Source organism: Camellia sinensis, chromosome 2, assembly GCF_055761805.1.
Source record: "Camellia sinensis isolate YWXY chromosome 2, ASM5576180v1, whole genome shotgun sequence".
In the NCBI taxonomy this organism is placed as follows: Eukaryota; Viridiplantae; Streptophyta; class Magnoliopsida; order Ericales; family Theaceae; genus Camellia; species Camellia sinensis.
Window position 1 is genome coordinate 24,126,551 of NC_138962.1, and position 18,326 is coordinate 24,144,876.

The window sequence follows — 18,326 nt, forward strand, 5'->3', positions numbered from 1 at the left end:
AAACTTCAAGTTTTGACTAGTTACTGCCATCTTTAATGGCTAAAAAGACATGTTGGAGTCTCAGTACTAAAATCAAACTATGACTCAAGTCTGTCTTAAAAAAGTGTTTGGATCCGTGTATAGTGTTGAACTATTGTCTGACTTTCCAACAATTACGGACTCCTATTGTTCAGCTTCCAATAATTACAGACTCCTTCGATCACACCCAGATAGAGTTACCACACATTGATTGATTGGCCCCTTCTACCCCTTTTTATATTGAAAAAAAAAAAGAACCAACTGGGCTAACCAGTTCTCTGCACTTTGTTAGGATGTTAGGGAATTGACTCACTCATTTGCAGTATTTTTAAGCTTTGATACCTAAGAAACCAATAGTTCATGCCTATGCTTTGATGATTGGGGTTGTTTCAATGGGTTACAGTGTGCTAAATTCATTCCCAATTTTTGTAGTGAATATAAATGACATCTTTTCTATGAATCATCTAAGCACTGAGTGGTTTATTGTGAAGCAAAATCCAACATCATTTAAGTGCAATAGTAATGTAAAGTATGTAAGTATAAGACACTCTCGCCTTAACAGCTAACGTTTTTGGTGTTAAATTTTATCCAAGATTGTGTAACATATATAACCATAAAGAATGCAATGGATTATGATATCTTGTGGTCAAGAAAGAATGAAACAGATTATGAGAGATACATAAAATGTTGTATAACTCAATAAAGCTTAGATGTAAGGTTGATATCCAACAATGCTAACGACACCTAAAAATCTACACACTAAACTAAAGAAACACATCTCCGCAATTCATTGGTACCATGGTCACCTGAACTGGTGCAGAGTAGTCCTCCCTGTTCCTGGAGTACGGAATTCTGACAAGCCAATTACATTCCTACCCCTACCATAAGTTCAGGTGCTCAAACTTGATGTCCTGCAGCTCTCTACAAGACATCTAAACTCAAGCTTGAAATGAAACATTAAAGACCGAAATGAACAAAGATAGGTTTCCCAGTCAATACTTGATCGAACAATTTAGTAGTATTACAAGCCTACACAAGTTGTGAACCACTTGGTTGAGGATGAACCACGTTAAAGGGGCAAACACGACAAAATACACAATCAATCAATAGTTCATGCATTGTTCCAAGTTCAAGAAATGAGCATGAAGCAATTAAAGCGAGAGCATGAAGCAATTAAAGCGAGACAAACAACTACTAATACACACACAGCATACAGCAAGGAACTTGAAGGAGGTATTAGATCAGCATTTCTTGGACGACGTATCAGCATCTACCATGTTGGCAGTTTCATGGCGTAAACTGTTCTCTCTTTTATAAATGGACTTGATACCCTGAGAAGCAATCAAGAACTTTTATTCAATATAAACTAACAACAGAATCATACTGATGCAAACTTGATCCCATTATAATTAAGAGTTATCTTCTGTTCACAAGATCATATCTACAAGATGGAACAACATTTGAACTGTTCAAGTAATTTAAAATCATTCACTTGTGCAAATTTGATCTCTCGTTTTTAGTTGTTAGAAACTTAGTGCCTTTCATTATTGAAGGGGAAGTTAAACCAATTTTTCTTGGAATGTGAATTGTTTCAGTACGTGGAATGGGATCGGGAACTTGGTGTACACCAGAGTCTTTAAAATGTGGTATGATAGGGGTAGAGTTGTTTAAATCTCATACAACCATGTCACTTGTCAAGCAATAGTTAACCTTTCAAAACCCAAGACAAGCAAAGTTTTAAACCTCTAAACCTCGATCAAGTAGTAAATAACAAAACCAGAGAGCTCACAGCTCTTATTGACTATCCAAGGACATCCAAAACAGGACATAATTTTCGGTCTGTTCAGAGAAACTGGAACTTATTTTGCCTCCTGAAATATTAACAATCTTACAAATTAAAGGTACTTAAGACATACCATACTGAGAATTGGGACATCTTTTTCCATAGAAAATTTACTTCCAACTTTGCCTTCTGTTGTCTGTAGTACATGTTAGAATTTCCCATCTTTACCTTCACCTACTCCACTACACACTCCACTTCACCTACCTCCACTTCACCACACACTCCACTTCACCTAACCCACTATCACCTCCACTACACCTACTACCACATTTTCTTCTATATATAGATTGTATAGGAATTGTAATTAATCAATCTTGTAATACATCAATCATAAACTCATCAATCAATAATACATAAATTCTTACATGGTATCAGAGCAAGGTTGAGAATTTAGTGATTCCGCTTCACCGGTGGACGGCAGCCTCGCCTTGGCCGTCCGCCGGACAAACCCAAAATTTCTAATTCTCTCTCTCCTTCCTCAACAAACTGATTCGTCACCCAACCCGTACTCTTCCTCGGCTCTACTGGACGACACTCGATCTCCCTCGATCCATACCTCTCAATCTCAGAACCACCAGAACCAGAACCAGAAGCACCACCCCTTTGCTTCCTCTCATACAAAATCAACTCCAATTTCTGGTCCAAATACAGAGCATAACTCCTCACAAAAGCCGAATGGTCCCACGAATTCGAGTGCGCTTCGTCTCGAAAATCCGACATGTTCAACAACCGAGTCCCTCTACGAGTCGCGTACGTGATCTCTTGCTGAAACACAGGCTCGCCATCGGAGAGAAGGCGATGAATCACGATCGCCACTTCCAGATCCGGAGCCAAGTTGCCTGCTACTTTCGCGATTCCGATGCTTGTTTGATCCTTCACAGCTTCGATCGCTTTGCGGATCGTGCTCGGAGCCATTGTTGCCGATCACGTTGAGTTTGGAGAAAGTTCTTCTAGATCTGCGGCGAAGAGAGAGGGTCTGACCTTTCGACGGGTCTGTGGTTTTGTGGTGTTGACTTGTCTGGATTCTGGATCAATGGGTTGAAGGAGGTAGCACTGTTGACAAGTCTGAACTCAAAACCATCATCAAGCTCCTCAGAACATACAAACGCTTCTTTTTCTTTTATTATTAAAAATTTAGTTGGTGAGCCCCTTTTCCCACTACCCACGTACCCACCACATTTTTTTTTTAATATTTCTCTCTCTCATTTTTCCACACTCAAGCCCACGGTTTTGCTCCCAACCACCATATAGTTTTCCAACCCACTCCCTCTCTCTCTGGTCTGTTTTTTAATCCACCCACTTCATCACACATCTCCCGCCCCTATCCCCCACTTTCTTTATACCCATCTTTTCTTTTCTTTTATTATATATATATATATATTAAAATACTCAATCCTACCATCACACCCCTCTGCTGGTTCCACCCATGTGGGCTTGTCCCCTCTTATTATTATTATTTCTTATTATTATTATTAAAAAAAAAAAAAAAAAAAAAAACTTGGCAGACGACGAACTTGCCCAATACACTCATTTTATTCATATCAGGATCAACTCCGATCACCATTTTACATAAAAAAAAAAAAAAAAAAAAACAACCTCATCCACAGGCGGAATTTTTCTCCTCTACTCTACTGCAGGTCTCTTCTTTTTGCCTCCGTCCTGGGCAGTCCTTGCCGGTGTTGCCTCCGTGTTTCCCACTCCACTAGGCATGATCACTCCCCCATACTCCTCCACTGCCGCATATGGCGGCCCTCCAAATCGGAACATCACGGTGGCCTTCCGCTTCAGCTCCTTGTTTTCTGCCCTTAGCACGCTTATCTCTGCTCGCGCATCCTTATACATGCGTTGGAGCAGAGCCAGCTGGGAGTTTACATGCTGCACCTCATTTGTCCTACTCTGCAGCCGGTTCGACAAATTTGTGACCGCCGTCATGCTTTCCACACATGCCTTCAGAGTATACTGATTGGCCTCCACATCTGACAGCACCGCCATTTTTTGCTCCACCGACCGCATCGGAAAGTTCAACGGCGTAAACTCCGGGGCACTTGGTTGAGGTTCCAGTGCCACCGCACCAGTTGTCTCTCTTGTTGACTCGTTGAGGTCGGGAAAGAGAGTGAGCAGCCTCCGGGAAGATGAAGCCATTTTTTGGGCCACAGAGTATTACAGAGTATCTCTCTCAGAAATCTCTCTCAGCCAACAGAGTGTTACAGACTATCTCTCTCAGCACTCTCTCTCAGAATATCTCTCGCAAGTTTTTTGCCTCAGCCTCAGCCTCCGTCTTATAGCCGAGGCAGCCATGCGTATCGCGCGCCACTTGACGCCAGACGACAAACGGGCACGCCAACCAAGACACTCACGTGCCTCGCCATCATGTCCGACACACCTTTTGATGGCACGCCTTTTTATGGATTGGGCACGCCTTTTGATGGCACGCCTTTTGAAAAATTGGGCGCACCTTTTGAGGGTGCGATTTTTTAAAGGGTCCGACAAGACTCTGTAAACTGTCCCGACATAGATTCCGGTTAGTTTCTACAAGGGTCCGACAAGACTCTGTAAACTGTCCCGACATTGATTCCGGTTAGTTTCTACAAGGGTCCGACAAGACTCTGTAAACTGTCCCGACATTGATTCCGGTTAGCTCCTTTATGGGTCCGACAAGACTCTGTAAACTGTCCCGACATTGATTCCGGTTAGCTCCTTTATGGGTCCGACAAGACTCTGTAAACTGTCCCGACATAGATTCCGGTTAGTTTCTACAAGGGTCCGACAAGACTCTGTAAACTGTCCCGACATTGATTCCGGTTAGTTTCTACAAGGGTCCAGCAAGACTCCGTAAACTGTCACAATATTGTCTTCTACAACGGTCCGACATGACCCCATAAACTGTCTTCTACAACGGTCCGACATGACCCCATAAACTGTCTTCTACATCGGTCTGACACCACCATACAGTGTCCTCTACAACGTTATGACACCCCATACAGTGTCTTCACCAACGGTCTGACACGACCATACAGTGTCTCCTATCCTTTTTTATTTTTATGTATTTTCTTGTTTTGTTACTCTCTCCAAACTCAAGTTGGTTAGTTTCTCTCCTCCTTGAGTTTGCGGGGGGCTGTTAGAATTTCCCATCTTTACCTTCACCTACTCCACTACACACTCCACTTCACCTACCTCCACTTCACCACACACTCCACTTCACCTAACCCACTATCACCTCCACTACACCTACTACCACATTTTCTTCTATATATAGATTGTATAGGAATTGTAATTAATCAATCTTGTAATACATCAATCATAAACTCATCAATCAATAATACATAAATTCTTACAGTACATATTTTTGTTTCTTTAAATTGATTGCCCCGTGGGCATTCCTTTTCATCTTCTTCACCTTCTCTTCCAAAATTGTACTCTAAAATTCAACTTCATGTTCATAGAAAAGTGTCCAAGAGTTTGAACTGTTTGGTTTCATATTTTGTGTTTTTGGAAATAAAAATAAATGGAACTTTGAAAACAAGGTCCGTTTGGTTTAGTTTTAAAATTATGATTTGAGTGTGGAGTTGTGTTTTGAGTTTTGAGTTTGAGTTTTTGAATCATGATTTGGAAAGAGAAAATTTGTTTGGTTATAAGATTTGAAAATAGTTTTGGAATGATTTGTAATTTTTTTTTTTTTTTTTTTTTTTTTGATTGATTGATATATAGAATGTGAGAAGAGAGAGGAGAGATGAGAGAGAAAGAGTGATTGATTGATTGAATAATAATATACAAAATAAAAAAAATAAAAAAGAGAAGAGAGAAGAGAGGAGTTTTGAAAGTAATTTTGAGTTGTATTTTAAAATTATGTTTGGTTAACATGTTTCATTCAAATCATGATTTAAAAACAGAGTTGAGTTTTGAAAAGTAAACCAAATGCTAACTTTCTTGCCTACCGCTTTCTTTTTCTTTTTCTTATTCTTTTTCCTTTTTTTTATTATGGAAAACAAGTTTTCAAATTTTGAAAAAAAAAATTAAAATTAAAACTTCTTCCTAAAGATGAGCTGTCACAGAAAATTTTCCTAAAAATAGTAGTAGGAAACTGTATCAGTAGCTTTAATTAAGTTTTCCTACAAATTTCCTAATCAAGCTTTTTGTATCAGTTTACATTTTTCTATTTTAGAGAACAGAAAACAGTTTTGAAAATGAAACCGACGCAAGGCAGTGTGTCGTTTAAAGACATGATGAAGTTTTAATGCAAGACTGTTCCAATTGCACTGCTAATTGTATGAAAAGAGGCCAAGCAAACCAGCACTTACTTGGAAAATGGTCCCAAGCTTTTTCATCCCTTTGGCCCGTAGCTTGAGAACATCCTTTGAAACACTAGGGTCTTTAAGCACCTGAAATGGAAGAGAAATCAACATCACTTCCACGAAACATAAATATTACTCATTCTTATTTTTCATGTTTAACTTTTTGAAGGAATATATTCTTTGCAGACGGAATTTAAATTAAATGGCAGATAACTGCATTAACTGATCATCAAGAGATGGTATGAATCTCCAAATATAATTATATGCTGTCATAAAAATCTGCATAACTCACTACTTCTTTGGCTTAAGCACAACGTAAATTCAAAGTTGGAACTTACTGCTTGACACACACGTGATAAAGTCGACTCAATATCAACCACATTGATTTGCCAAAGCGAATTAAGCATTATGTCTTTCTTATCTTCCATGGCTTTCATTAAGTTTTCTTCTTTGTTTTCTCCTTGGTTCACCTTCTTCAGCTCCTCCTGTATTTGAATTAAAGACACAGCACCTATGCATAGCGAAACATTTAATATAGTTGGGTTGATATGAAGAACAATAATGAAACTTCTTTTTTTTCTTTCTTTTTTTCTTTTTTTTTTTTTTCTTTTTTTTTTTTTTGTGGCAAAAATATTGTTACCTGAAGCTGCCATAACTTGCGATTTTATCTGGTGTCCTTTGTCTCGGACCCATTCTGCTAAAAATGGCACCTTCATATACCGTTTGTCCTTCCCAAGTTCTCTTGAAGCTTGCCTTGTGTAAATGTAACCAATAGTATGTAGCATAGCTTCACCAAATGCTGAATTTATATCAAATACAAGTTAATAGGAAGTGAAAAAGTAACATGGCATTCAAAATAACATCCCCCCCCTTCCTTTCATTAAAGCAATGACTTTGTTATTTCTGGAATTTTTTCATTTATTTGATATATCTTTGCAGATGCAATGACAAGGAATACACCCGTATATTAAAATTAAAGTCACTAAAATTAGAATTAGGTTGAAGAATATGTTGGTTACTCACCACCAGTGGGCCAGGTTATTCAACTAGTTTTAATTTTAAAACATTGACCCAAATATTATAACGTCATATACAGACTCTGTTAAGAATTTCACGACCATTGCTTGGACATGTACAAATATAAAACATTGACCCAAATATTATAACGTCATATACAGACTCTGTTAAGAATTTCCCAACCATTGCTTGGACATGTACAAATGCTTGTAGCAAATTTAAGAAGTTACCTAGATGTAGAAAATTGTCAATTAAAGGGGAACTCCTATCTTAAATTAGTTCAAACATCTTTCTTCCAATAATGAAAAAGAAAAACATTCAAAGGTCATGAAGTCTCTGAAGCAATAAAAGAACAGGACTAAACAAATTTAAGAACAAAAATTAGTTTGCAGAAAGTACCAACTGGAAGTCTCCAATGTTCTCAAGTTGCAATAGGATGAGATATACAAGGGAAAAGAGGAACAGCTTACCAGCTTGTGAAAGCTGATGAGCTTCTGATTTTGCCCAATCCACGAACTCCTTGGTTTGACCTTCAACAAATGGTTCAAGTCGATTTTTCAGAAATGTAATTAGCTTTTCTTCCCTTTCCTTCTGCAATGCCTGTACATTGAAAGCAGACAGAGGTTTTAACACAAGTGTATTGATTAATTTATAGATTAGGTAGTGTTTGGTTCACCAGAATGAAGGTGGATTGGAATGGAATGATCATTTCTTAGTCTTCTTATAGAATGACCATTCCCTGATGAATGACGACTCCATTTGTAACACATTTTTCAAAAAAAATTATTGAACCAAATTTAAAAAATTATCATTCCATTCCAACTTATTCCAATGAACCAAATGTAGCACAACAGAAATATACCTTCAACTTCTCCTGAACTTTTTGCTTCCGGACTTCAGGAGGAACCTGCGAGTCTTCCTCAATCTCAACAGTTGCCATGGAAGCTAGTGCAAGTTGCCCAACATAATCCTCAAAGAATTCACTCCCAAAAAGCATTCCAAATACAGCCGAAGGATCCACCATTGAGTCCCTAAAACATGGAAATAAAACAGTAAAATAAGCTATTCTTGCACAATACAAAAGCAAATGATCAAAAGAACGCCGTTTTTTCTATGTCTATCCACAAGCCCTGCGAAGCTCTATATCTTTTGTCTGTCATAAATACTTACTGTGGTATTCCATCCTTTCCATATTTGTCATATGCTTCACGCTTCCCGGGATCACCTAGAACTTGATAAGCCTCCCCAAGGACCTGAATACATGAAAGCATAACCAAAAAAATAATTGCAAATAAGGTACAAGTTTGCTACTAGAGAAGATTTTTCTTTTTCTCCTTCCATTTTATTTATTTACTTTCATGGTACCCCGCTGTAAAGCTAGATAAACATAAAGTAACTTAAAGGTTAGGAAGTTTAGTTGCAATGCATATGATTAACAACCAGCAGGAAATTAAATCAATACTTATTTTAAACTAGAGATGTGAGCAAGCCAAATAATTTTCAGGATTCCAGATTTAAATAGACAAATTAATTGATACTATGGTAAGAAGTAAAGAATTATACATTATAATATCTTAATTATCAAATTCATTATCACATAAGAAAAAGAAATTAAAAATGCTGAAGAAAATCAAGCCCAGATGCATTACCTGAAAATTGTGGGCAGCTTTTGGATCACCAGGATTTTTATCTGGATGAACTGACCTTGCCTAAAACAGGAGACACGAAATTATGTCATGCATGAAATGTAGTAGTGAATGTCATTAATATTATTCTCAAATTATTAAAATCAACAACAAAAAATATCCTCACAAGGAAACAAAAGAAATACTTGAAGGTTCAATACACTTCAAATTACAAAAATTGAATTCTAAAATCTTGTTCAAATATCTTTCTGAATTGAACCCGTCTTAGCTAGCAATCACAATTGAACTCAACCATCCAAACATAGCAAGGGTCGTCTCAAAATTTATGAAAACAAATTCATATCCAACCAACCATTCTAGATAATGAGGTACAGGGCTTACCTTGAGGTAGTAAGCCTTCTTAATCTCAGCTGGAGTTGCGTTCACAGTGACTCCTAATATGTCGTAATACTCAGTCTCCTTCACCATAGCTTTACAGGCAACTAGAGTGTGAAACAAAATTAAACCCTCAATCACTTAAATGAAAAGAGAGAGAGAGAGAGAATAATGATGTAACATATCAGACAATTCATAGAATAAAGGAAGAAAATCACATCACAAAATCAAACCATCAATTCATATGTTAATATATATGTAGATTTCTCTCGTCTCTCATCTTTGTCACCTCCAAATGCGATTGGACCGCAAATGTAGGAAGTGTCAGACACTAGTCCCATATTTTCTCCCTAAACCAACCAAGCAGCTTGGTCTACATAATTTAGAAATCATCCACTCAATGCCAATTGATTTTGAATTTGAATTGAATGTCTCCAATAATTCTAAAATGATATTGGAGATGGTTTAGGTTTAGGGTGATCTCTAGTGAACCAAGTCTGCGCCTGGGTCCATTTCTCTCCTACCCCCCTAAGCCGCCCAAGCATGGTTATTGATTTTGGGTTGGATGCCTCAAAACAATTCTAATACCATATCTATTGTATTATATAAAAGCATGTACCCCATTTGTTGTGAATACTGTCAAGGGTTTTTTTATTTTTTATTTTTTAAATGCCCTTCACATCTAATAACAGCTAAACTATTTTTTCTCATTCATCGAATCACCCAACCGAAATTTTAAATATAAAATTGCAAACGCATCGTATTTGTATCCACCGCATACACTACCAAATCCTTTTAAAAGGAATTTGTTGCCTTCCAGCTCATTTTTGCATGTGGGAGAGAAAGTGGAGCACTGAAAGGAAGAATGAGATGGCCATGTGCCAGGCCAGCTCCTCCCTATGTGTGTGTTGAATTTCTTCCACTGAAAGGAGAAATGAAATGATGTTGTCTCTCTCTCTCTCTTTCTCTCTCTCTTCAACCCCTCTGTGTATATAAAGGGGAGGGATATGAGAGGGTAGAGCAGAGAGTGGTGTGTGAGCACAAACATAGAGTGTATAATTTGTGTAAGAGAGTGAGTTCTATAGAGGGTTGTGAGCTGTGAGTCGTAATCTCCCCCCGGAAAATTCTATAGTGAGAAATCTCTCTCCGTGGACGTGTGCCTTTTTTTCAGAACCTGTCAAATTTCGAAGTTGTCGAAATCAAGTTTTGAGCACACCAGGAGGATCGCCTTGACAAGAGGAGTCCACAACTGCAAACCAGAGCACCAGAATCCACCACACACGCCACCTAAAATCGGCGAGTGAAGCCCAGTTGCAACCATGCGCTTCACGTGCTGGCTGGAGGAAAAAAGCGTGTCAACTATGTGTGCGAGTGATGTCAGGCTGACGTCAGCCGCGCCGAGTCGAGCTGCACCACCGCTAGTAACTTGCTACCACGTGTCTCCGCCACATCAGCAGCCAGCTGTCTGCCATATGTCACCAAGTCAACGCTATGTGTCAGTGCCAAGCAACTGCCACGTCAGCAACATAGGTCAACTGGGTTGACCAAACCCGACCATGATCCGACCTGACCCAGAAGGCAGAGGAGTTATCTATTGCTACGCGGCTAAGTTACAGGTATTGATCTTTCGCTAGATCTGAGCAATTTGAAGTCCGATTTTGGCGATCCAATAGTTGTTTCCAACTATTTGGAGTATTCTAGACACATTCGCACGGTCAAATTTTTGATTCAGAGTTTCTGTAAAAAGAAAAAAGATGATGGAGGAATCCACATCAACTCCAGGGTCCATGATCAGGTTGAATGCTTCCAATTATGCAATCTGGAAGCCGCAGATGGAAGACATCCTATACTGTAGAGACCTGTTGACCCTATTACTCTAAGAGGGAATAAATCAGAAGTAGAAAAGGATGTAGACTGGATAAAGATCAACTGAAAGACTGTCGGTCAGATCAAACAATGGATAGACCATAGTGTGTTCTACCATGTCGCCCAGGAGACAGATGCCTATGTCCTTTGGACAATGTTAGAAGACATGTACCAGTCAAAGACCTCTCGAAACAAAGTCTTGATAATGAGAATGCTTGTAAATCTAAAGTTGAAAAATGGTGTGTATGTCGCCGAACACACCAGTGAATTCAAAAGTTTGGTGAATCAGCTTGCAACCGTTAAGATGCACTTGGATGATGAAATGCAAGCCGCACTATTGCTTAGCTTCTTACCAGACAACTGGGAGACATTGGTGGTTTCTCTCAACAACTCTGCACCAGAAAGGAAGCTAAGCATGAGCATGGTCACGGTCACAGAAGCCCTATACAATGAAAAGACAAGAAAAAAAGACATGGAAGGTAATCAGATCCATGCTCTTGTCACATAAGGCAGAGGCAGAGACAGAGACAAAGGTAGAGGAAACAACAGAGGCAGAAGCAAGAGCAGAGGCAAATGGAACAATAGTAGTAAATCCAGCGACAACAAAAGCAAAGGTCAAGGAAACTCCAGCTTCACTTGCTTTCACTGTGGTCAGGAGGATCACATAAAGAGGAACTGCCCAAGCTGGAAAGATAAAGGCCAAAGCAATAAATCAAAGGGAGATGAGAACACGACAGCCACAACAACTGATGAAATACTTCTTGCAGTTAATGAAGAGGATGATTGCCTTCACGTGGCTGACCACAGCTACACAAAGTGGGTGATACACACAGTTGCATCCTATCACGCTACTTCCCACAGAGAACTCTTCAGCTCGTACAACGCTAGAGATTTTGGCAATATTCGAATGGGAAATTCTAGCTATTCGAAGATTATGGGTATTGGAGACATTAGCATTCGAACTAATGTTAGATACAAGCTGGTTCTCAAAGATATGAGGCATGTTTCAAATTTACACCTCAATCTTATCTCTGGAAGTGCCCTGGACTGACAGGGCTATACAAGTACGTTCAGTAATGGCCATTGGACGCTAACAGGAGGAGCTTTGACAATTACCAGAGGAGAAGTGTCTTCCATACTGTACAAGACTCAAACGAAGATCTGTCCAAAGAGTCTTAATGTAGTAGAAGACAAGGAGTCACCAGATTTATGGCACAAAAATCTAGCTCACATGAGTGAGAAGGGATTGCATCTGTTGGCGAAGTAATCCAAGATACCCTTGTCTAAGGGTAATGCCCATAAACCGTGTGATCATTGCCTATATGGTAAGCAACATTGAGTAGCCTTCAGTTCAACGAGCAAGAGGAAATCAGAAGTGCTCAGCATTGTCTACTCAGATGTTTGTGGCCCCATAGAAGTGGAGTCACTTCGCGGCCGCAAGTATTTTCTGACTTTCATTGATGATGCATCAAGGAAGTTATGGGTGTATTTCTTGAAGACAAAGGATGAGGTATTCTAATACTTTCAAGAGTTCCATGCTATGGTGGAAAGAGAGACCGGGAAGAAATTGAAGTGTCTTTGCACAAACAATGGTGGCGAGTATGCTTCCAATATTTTTGAAGCATACTGTGCCAGTAAAGCTATCCAGCACGAGACAACAGTTCCTGACACCCCACAACACAATGGTGTGGCAAAGAGGATGAACCGCACTATTGTAAAAAAAGTTAAATGCATACTCAAAATGGCAAAGTTGCCAAAGTCATTATGGGCTGAAGTCGCCCGTACAGCCTGTTATCTCATCAACAGGTCACCTTCAATCCCATTGAACTTCGAGATACCTGAGAAAGTCTGGTCTAGAAGAAAGGTATCATATTCTCACTTGAAAATTTTCGGGTGTAAGGCATTTGCACACATCTCAAAGGAAAATAGATAGGAGCTTTATGACAAGTCCACTCCATGTATATTTGTGGGCTATTAAGATGCAGCGTTTGGGTACAAGTTGTGAGACCCAATGAACAAGAAAATATTCAGGAGCAGAGATGTTGTGTTCAATGAAGACCAAACTATAGCAGATTTTAAAAAGTCTGCAAAGTCTAGAGTTGTCATCACTCCGGACTTGTTTCCATCTCCCGAACCATCACAACATGCTAGATCTGATGGGGTGCAACCAGAAGTGCTAGAGTTGTAGGATCTTACACCAAAAGATGAGGATTAGGAGGGAAAGAGATGAAAACCCAAATGAAGAGGGTGTTGAGCAGGGGGAGCAACCCCCTCCACCGAAAGCAACAGGACCTCAGTTGCAGAGATCAGAAAGAGCTGCCATGCCATCAACCAAATATCCTACTTCTCAGTATATTCTGATTACTGATGAGGAGGAGCCAGAGAGTTTTCAAAAGTAAAGAGTTATGCAGAGAAAGACTACTAGATGCAAGCCATGAAGGAGGAGATGAGTTCTTTGCAGCAGAACCACACTTATGAGTTTGTTCCACTTCTAAGAAGCAGGACAGCTTTGAAGAATAAATAGATGTACAAATTAAAGAAAGATGGCAGTGGAAAACTGCTTCAGCATAAAGCTCGCTTGGTGGTCAAAGGTTTTGAGCAAAAAAAGATAATTGATTTTGATGAGATCTTCTCCCCAATTGTGAAGATGACTTCTATTCGAGTAGCTTTGGGATTAGCAGCTCGCTTAAATCTGGAGCTAGAACAGATGGATGTCAAAATTGCCTTTCTCTATGGTGATTTAGAGGAAGAGATCTACATGGAGCAATCAAAAGGTTTTGAAGTTAAAGGAAAAGAGAACCTAATCTACAAATTGAAGAAGAGTCTCCATGGCCTGAAGCAAGCGCCAAGACAATGGTACAAAAAGTTTAATTCATTCATGATTGATCACGAGTACCACGAACAGTAGCAAACCAGTGTGTATACTTTCAAAGGTTTTCACATGGAAACTTCATCATCCTACTGTTATATATCAATGATATGCTGATCATCAGATAGGATATTGCTATGATCAACAAGCCGAAAAAGGACTTGTCGTAGTATTTTGACATGAAAATTTTAGGCTCAGTAAAGCAAATTTTGGGCATGAAGATTATTCGTGACTGGAAAGCCAAGAAGATATGGTTGTTACAGGAGAAATATGTTGAACATGTGATTGAAAAGTTCAATATAAAGGATGCCAAGCCAGTCAGCACACCACTAACCAACCATTTCAACGTGACAAAGCGTTCATATCCCACAACCAGCTCTGAAAGGAAATAAATGGAGGCAATCCCCTATTCCTTCGCAGTAGGAAGTTTGATGTATGCAATGATGTGTAACTGGCCAGATATAGCTCACGCAGTTGGCGTTGTGAGCAGATTCCTCACCAATCCAAGAAAGGAGCATTGGGAGGCGGTCAAATGGATTCTTTGATACTTGAAGGGAACTTCAAAGATGTGCCTATGTTTTGGGAAAGGTAAACCAATTTTGGAGGTTTTTACAGATGCCGATATGGCAGGTGATCTCGATGGTAGAAAATCTATATCAGGATTTCTGTTCACTTTTGCAGGGGGAACTGTTTCATGGCAGTCCAAACTGCAAAAGTATGTTGTTTTATCTACAACAGAGGCAGAGTACATTGCTGTTGCAGATGCCAAAAAGGAAATGTTATGGTTGAAGGGGTTTCTCCAAGAATTGGGTCTACAACATGAAGAGTACAAGGTACATTGTTCTAGTCAGGGTGCAATTGATCTGAGCAAGAATTCCATGTACCATTTTCGTACAAAGCACATTGGTGTCCAGTATCGTTGGATACGAGAAGTGATAGAAAAGCAATGAAGCTGGTGAAGATTCACACAAACAAGAATCTTTCAGACATGATGACCAAGGTTGTCACTAAAGACAAATTGGAAGTTTGCTAGAATTTGACCGGGATGGACTTCAAGTAAAAAGTTGGCCATGCAGATGAGCGTGGAGGAGGAGAATTGTTGACTTCTAGCTCATTTCTGCATGTGGGAGAGAAAGTGGAGCACTGAAAGGAAGAATAAGCTGGCCATGTGCTACGCCAGCTCATCCAGATGTGTGTGTTGAATTTCTTCCACCAAAAGGAGAAAACGAAATGATGTTGTCTCTCTCTTGTTCTTCCTTTCTCTTCAACTCCTCTGTGTATATAAAGGGGAGAGATAGGAGAGGGTAGAGCAGAGAGTGGTGTGTGAGGAACAAACACAGAGTGCATAATCTGTGTTTAAGAGAGTGAGTTATAGAGGGTTGTGAGGTGTGAGTTGTAATCTCCCACTGGGAAATTCTATAGTGAAAAATCTCTGTCCGTGAACGTAGCATATTACTGAACCACGTAAATCTCTTGTGTGATTGCTTGTTGGTGTGCCAAACCGGTTTCAGAACCTAACAGAATTAGGTTCTCAATCACTTAAAAGGGAAAAAGAAAGATCAATGAAGCAACATAACATATCAGATAAATTCATAGATTAAAAAGAAAACTCAAAATTAAACTACCTGTTCCCATATCTGTACATATAGACACAAATGCATAATACCCATTTTCATATATATAGAGATAGATAGGTGCCAAATTTCAGAACATGAAAGATAAAGAAATCAATGTGAAGACAAATTCAAGAATCTTACAAACGTTTCAGCTACTTAAAATAGTGAAAAAGAAACGACAATCATGAGAATTGTACAGTTGAACAACTACAGAACAATAACAAGAAGAAGAGCTAATAACCCATCAATTTTACAATGTTATATACCCAAATCTGTATGAAATACCTAGAAAATTGAGGTGATTGAAGCTGACGAAAGCGAGAGAACGAGAGCTATAGATAGATAGAGAGAGAGAGAGAGAGAGTCACTGGATTGCGAAGAGAGTCAGATGAATCAGAGATTCCCAAAAATCACAGAGCAAATCGAAAGACACTGGATTGCGAAGAGAGCCAGATCAATCAGATATTCCAAAATCGAATTTGAAATAGAAATGTAAATGAACTATTATTATTAATAATATATATATATATATAATGCGCGAGACACGTAGGATTGTTGAGCTACAGAAATTAGACACGTGTGGGTCCGAAACTTCATTGCTCCAAAACTTCACGGTTCACGTAGCTTAGCCGCGTGGATGAGGGAAAATTACGCGGTGATCTTAGGGCAAAATCTATTCGGTTTCCCAATATTTCCCTGGAGGGGCTTTTGTGTCAGTTTATCGAAAATAAAAATGTTATAATTATTATATTAATTTAATTTTTGCTATGAATAATATATACAATAAAAAAATTTATTCGAATTATTAAAATAGGATCTATAGTATTTCATGAACCTCTCAAGTTCTTAAACGAAATGAAAATAAACCCAACCCTTTTGGAAAAAATTATAAAATAAAAATTAAATATCTTAATTATTATTTTATATAATAATAAAATTACTATAATTATTAATTAAAACATATTTATCATTAATACTATTGTATTAAGTAAGGTCTAAATGGAATAATAATAATAAATAAAATTCCTACATCTATACACACATTCTTCACGGCAGTTTAACTGTCATAGCAATTTCAAATTTTCAAAATCAAATTTGTAGGTTTATTTTCATATTTGAATAATAATATGTTACACACGTGCATGCACCTTTCTAATAATTATTAATTAAAACATATTTATCATATTATTAAAAATTATTAATTGACTTAATTATTTATTAATAAAAAATTATTTATTATGTAATTAAAAATTAAAAAATATATATAATATAATTTTCATAATCACATAAAATATTTAATATTTTAAGAAAATCACAGTATCTGGAAGTTATTTAAAAAGATATTTACATAGAGACCCTACACTAGTGAAAGATACGGCGAGTCGGCGCTCATTATTGGGTTGAACAAATTACATAACGCTCGTAGGTAATATTGGGCTTACCCATCTTGGCCCAATAAAGATGGGTTCTAGGCGATTGTAGGAGCCCAAACTTTTCTTAAGCTTCAAAAGCAAAACAAGCAGTCCAACCCAAGTACAAATTGCACCCAAATGCCACAGCTACAGAACCCACTAACATTAAAAGGCATTTGGGGTATTTGTTTCAGCTTTTTAAAGCTAACTTATAGCTTTTAGCTTTAAAAAAGTTATTTTAGACTGTTTGGTTAAACTTATTTCAAACAGCTTCTGATTCTAACAACTTATTTTAACTCAAAAAAGCTGATTCTGAGAAGCTGCTCACCCCTTACTTCTGATTATCAGCTTCTGCTGTGGGCATGTTAATATATGATTATACTCTTAGATTTTTTTATTTTTTATTTTTTTAAAAATAGAAAAAGACTCAAATGAACTATAGATTATTATTATTGTTGTTTATGAGAAATGTAGACAAGTAGTAAATAATAAAAAATAAAAATTAATTGAAAAAACTATTTCCCAGTTTATTTAACAAACACTACTCAGTAACTTAAATCTATAATCCAACAGCTACACCAAACAGATTAACAACTTCTTATTAAAGTCATAATCTATAATCTGTTAAGTTATAATCTATAAGTTATTTTAACAGCTACATCAAACGAGACCATTGTGTGGCATATGTTGGGCTTGGAACTTTGGTTCAGAATCTGATAGGGGTGAGCTGAGCATTTTCCTGTATATGAATTTTAAGGGAAAAATTGGGGGAAAATCCAATAGTAATATTATTATTATTTTTTTTTTGGTTGGAGAGAGATTTACACTTTGTAAAATAATTTGGTAAAAAGTCCTAAAAATATATTTTGTTTTCAAATTTACTCATTAACTCTTTTTTTATCTGTTTGACTTTTCGTTGACCATTTGTTCAAATTTTTTTATCTATCTGTTTATTTTTCTGTGTAAATTTTCTATCTATTCAAATTTTTCTTTGCAAATTTTCTATTTTTCCAAATGTTACCTATCTAATTTTTTATCTATTCAATATTTTTATATGTACAAATTTTCTATCCAAATTTTATCTTTACAAATTTTCATCTGTACAATTTTTGATTTGCACAAATTTTGCAGAGCCATCAAACATCTTTTTTAGCTGTTGAATTTGTTTACCTATTTGTTCAATTTTTATATCTAATCTGCTAAATGTACTTTCTCTCTATGTGTGAAATCAAACATACGAATCTGTTGAACCTAACTATCTATTGAGCCTATATATTTGCAATCTGTTTCATCAGTATCAACATCAACACAACAACAATCAATAACTACAAACAAACCAAAAAAAAACAACAAATGTATCCAGACATGGATT

General features: G+C 37.6%; 1 protein-coding gene across 1 annotated transcript; it reads right to left on the reverse strand.

The window, feature by feature from the left end:
* Nucleotides 1-988: 988 nt before the first annotated feature.
* Nucleotides 989-16,234, reverse strand: LOC114265634 (chaperone protein dnaJ 10). Its single transcript, XM_028206452.2, has 10 exons — nucleotides 15,828-16,234; nucleotides 9,198-9,298; nucleotides 8,820-8,879; nucleotides 8,341-8,423; nucleotides 8,033-8,201; nucleotides 7,641-7,770; nucleotides 6,794-6,952; nucleotides 6,492-6,664; nucleotides 6,160-6,240; nucleotides 989-1,349 (listed from the first exon to the last, which is right to left on the reverse strand). The coding sequence occupies exons 2-10, from the start codon at nucleotides 9,282-9,284 to the stop codon at nucleotides 1,260-1,262; spliced, it is 1,032 nt and encodes a 343-aa protein (XP_028062253.1). The 5' UTR covers nucleotides 9,285-9,298; nucleotides 15,828-16,234; the 3' UTR covers nucleotides 989-1,259.
* Between the last annotated feature and the right edge of the window lie 2,092 nt (nucleotides 16,235-18,326).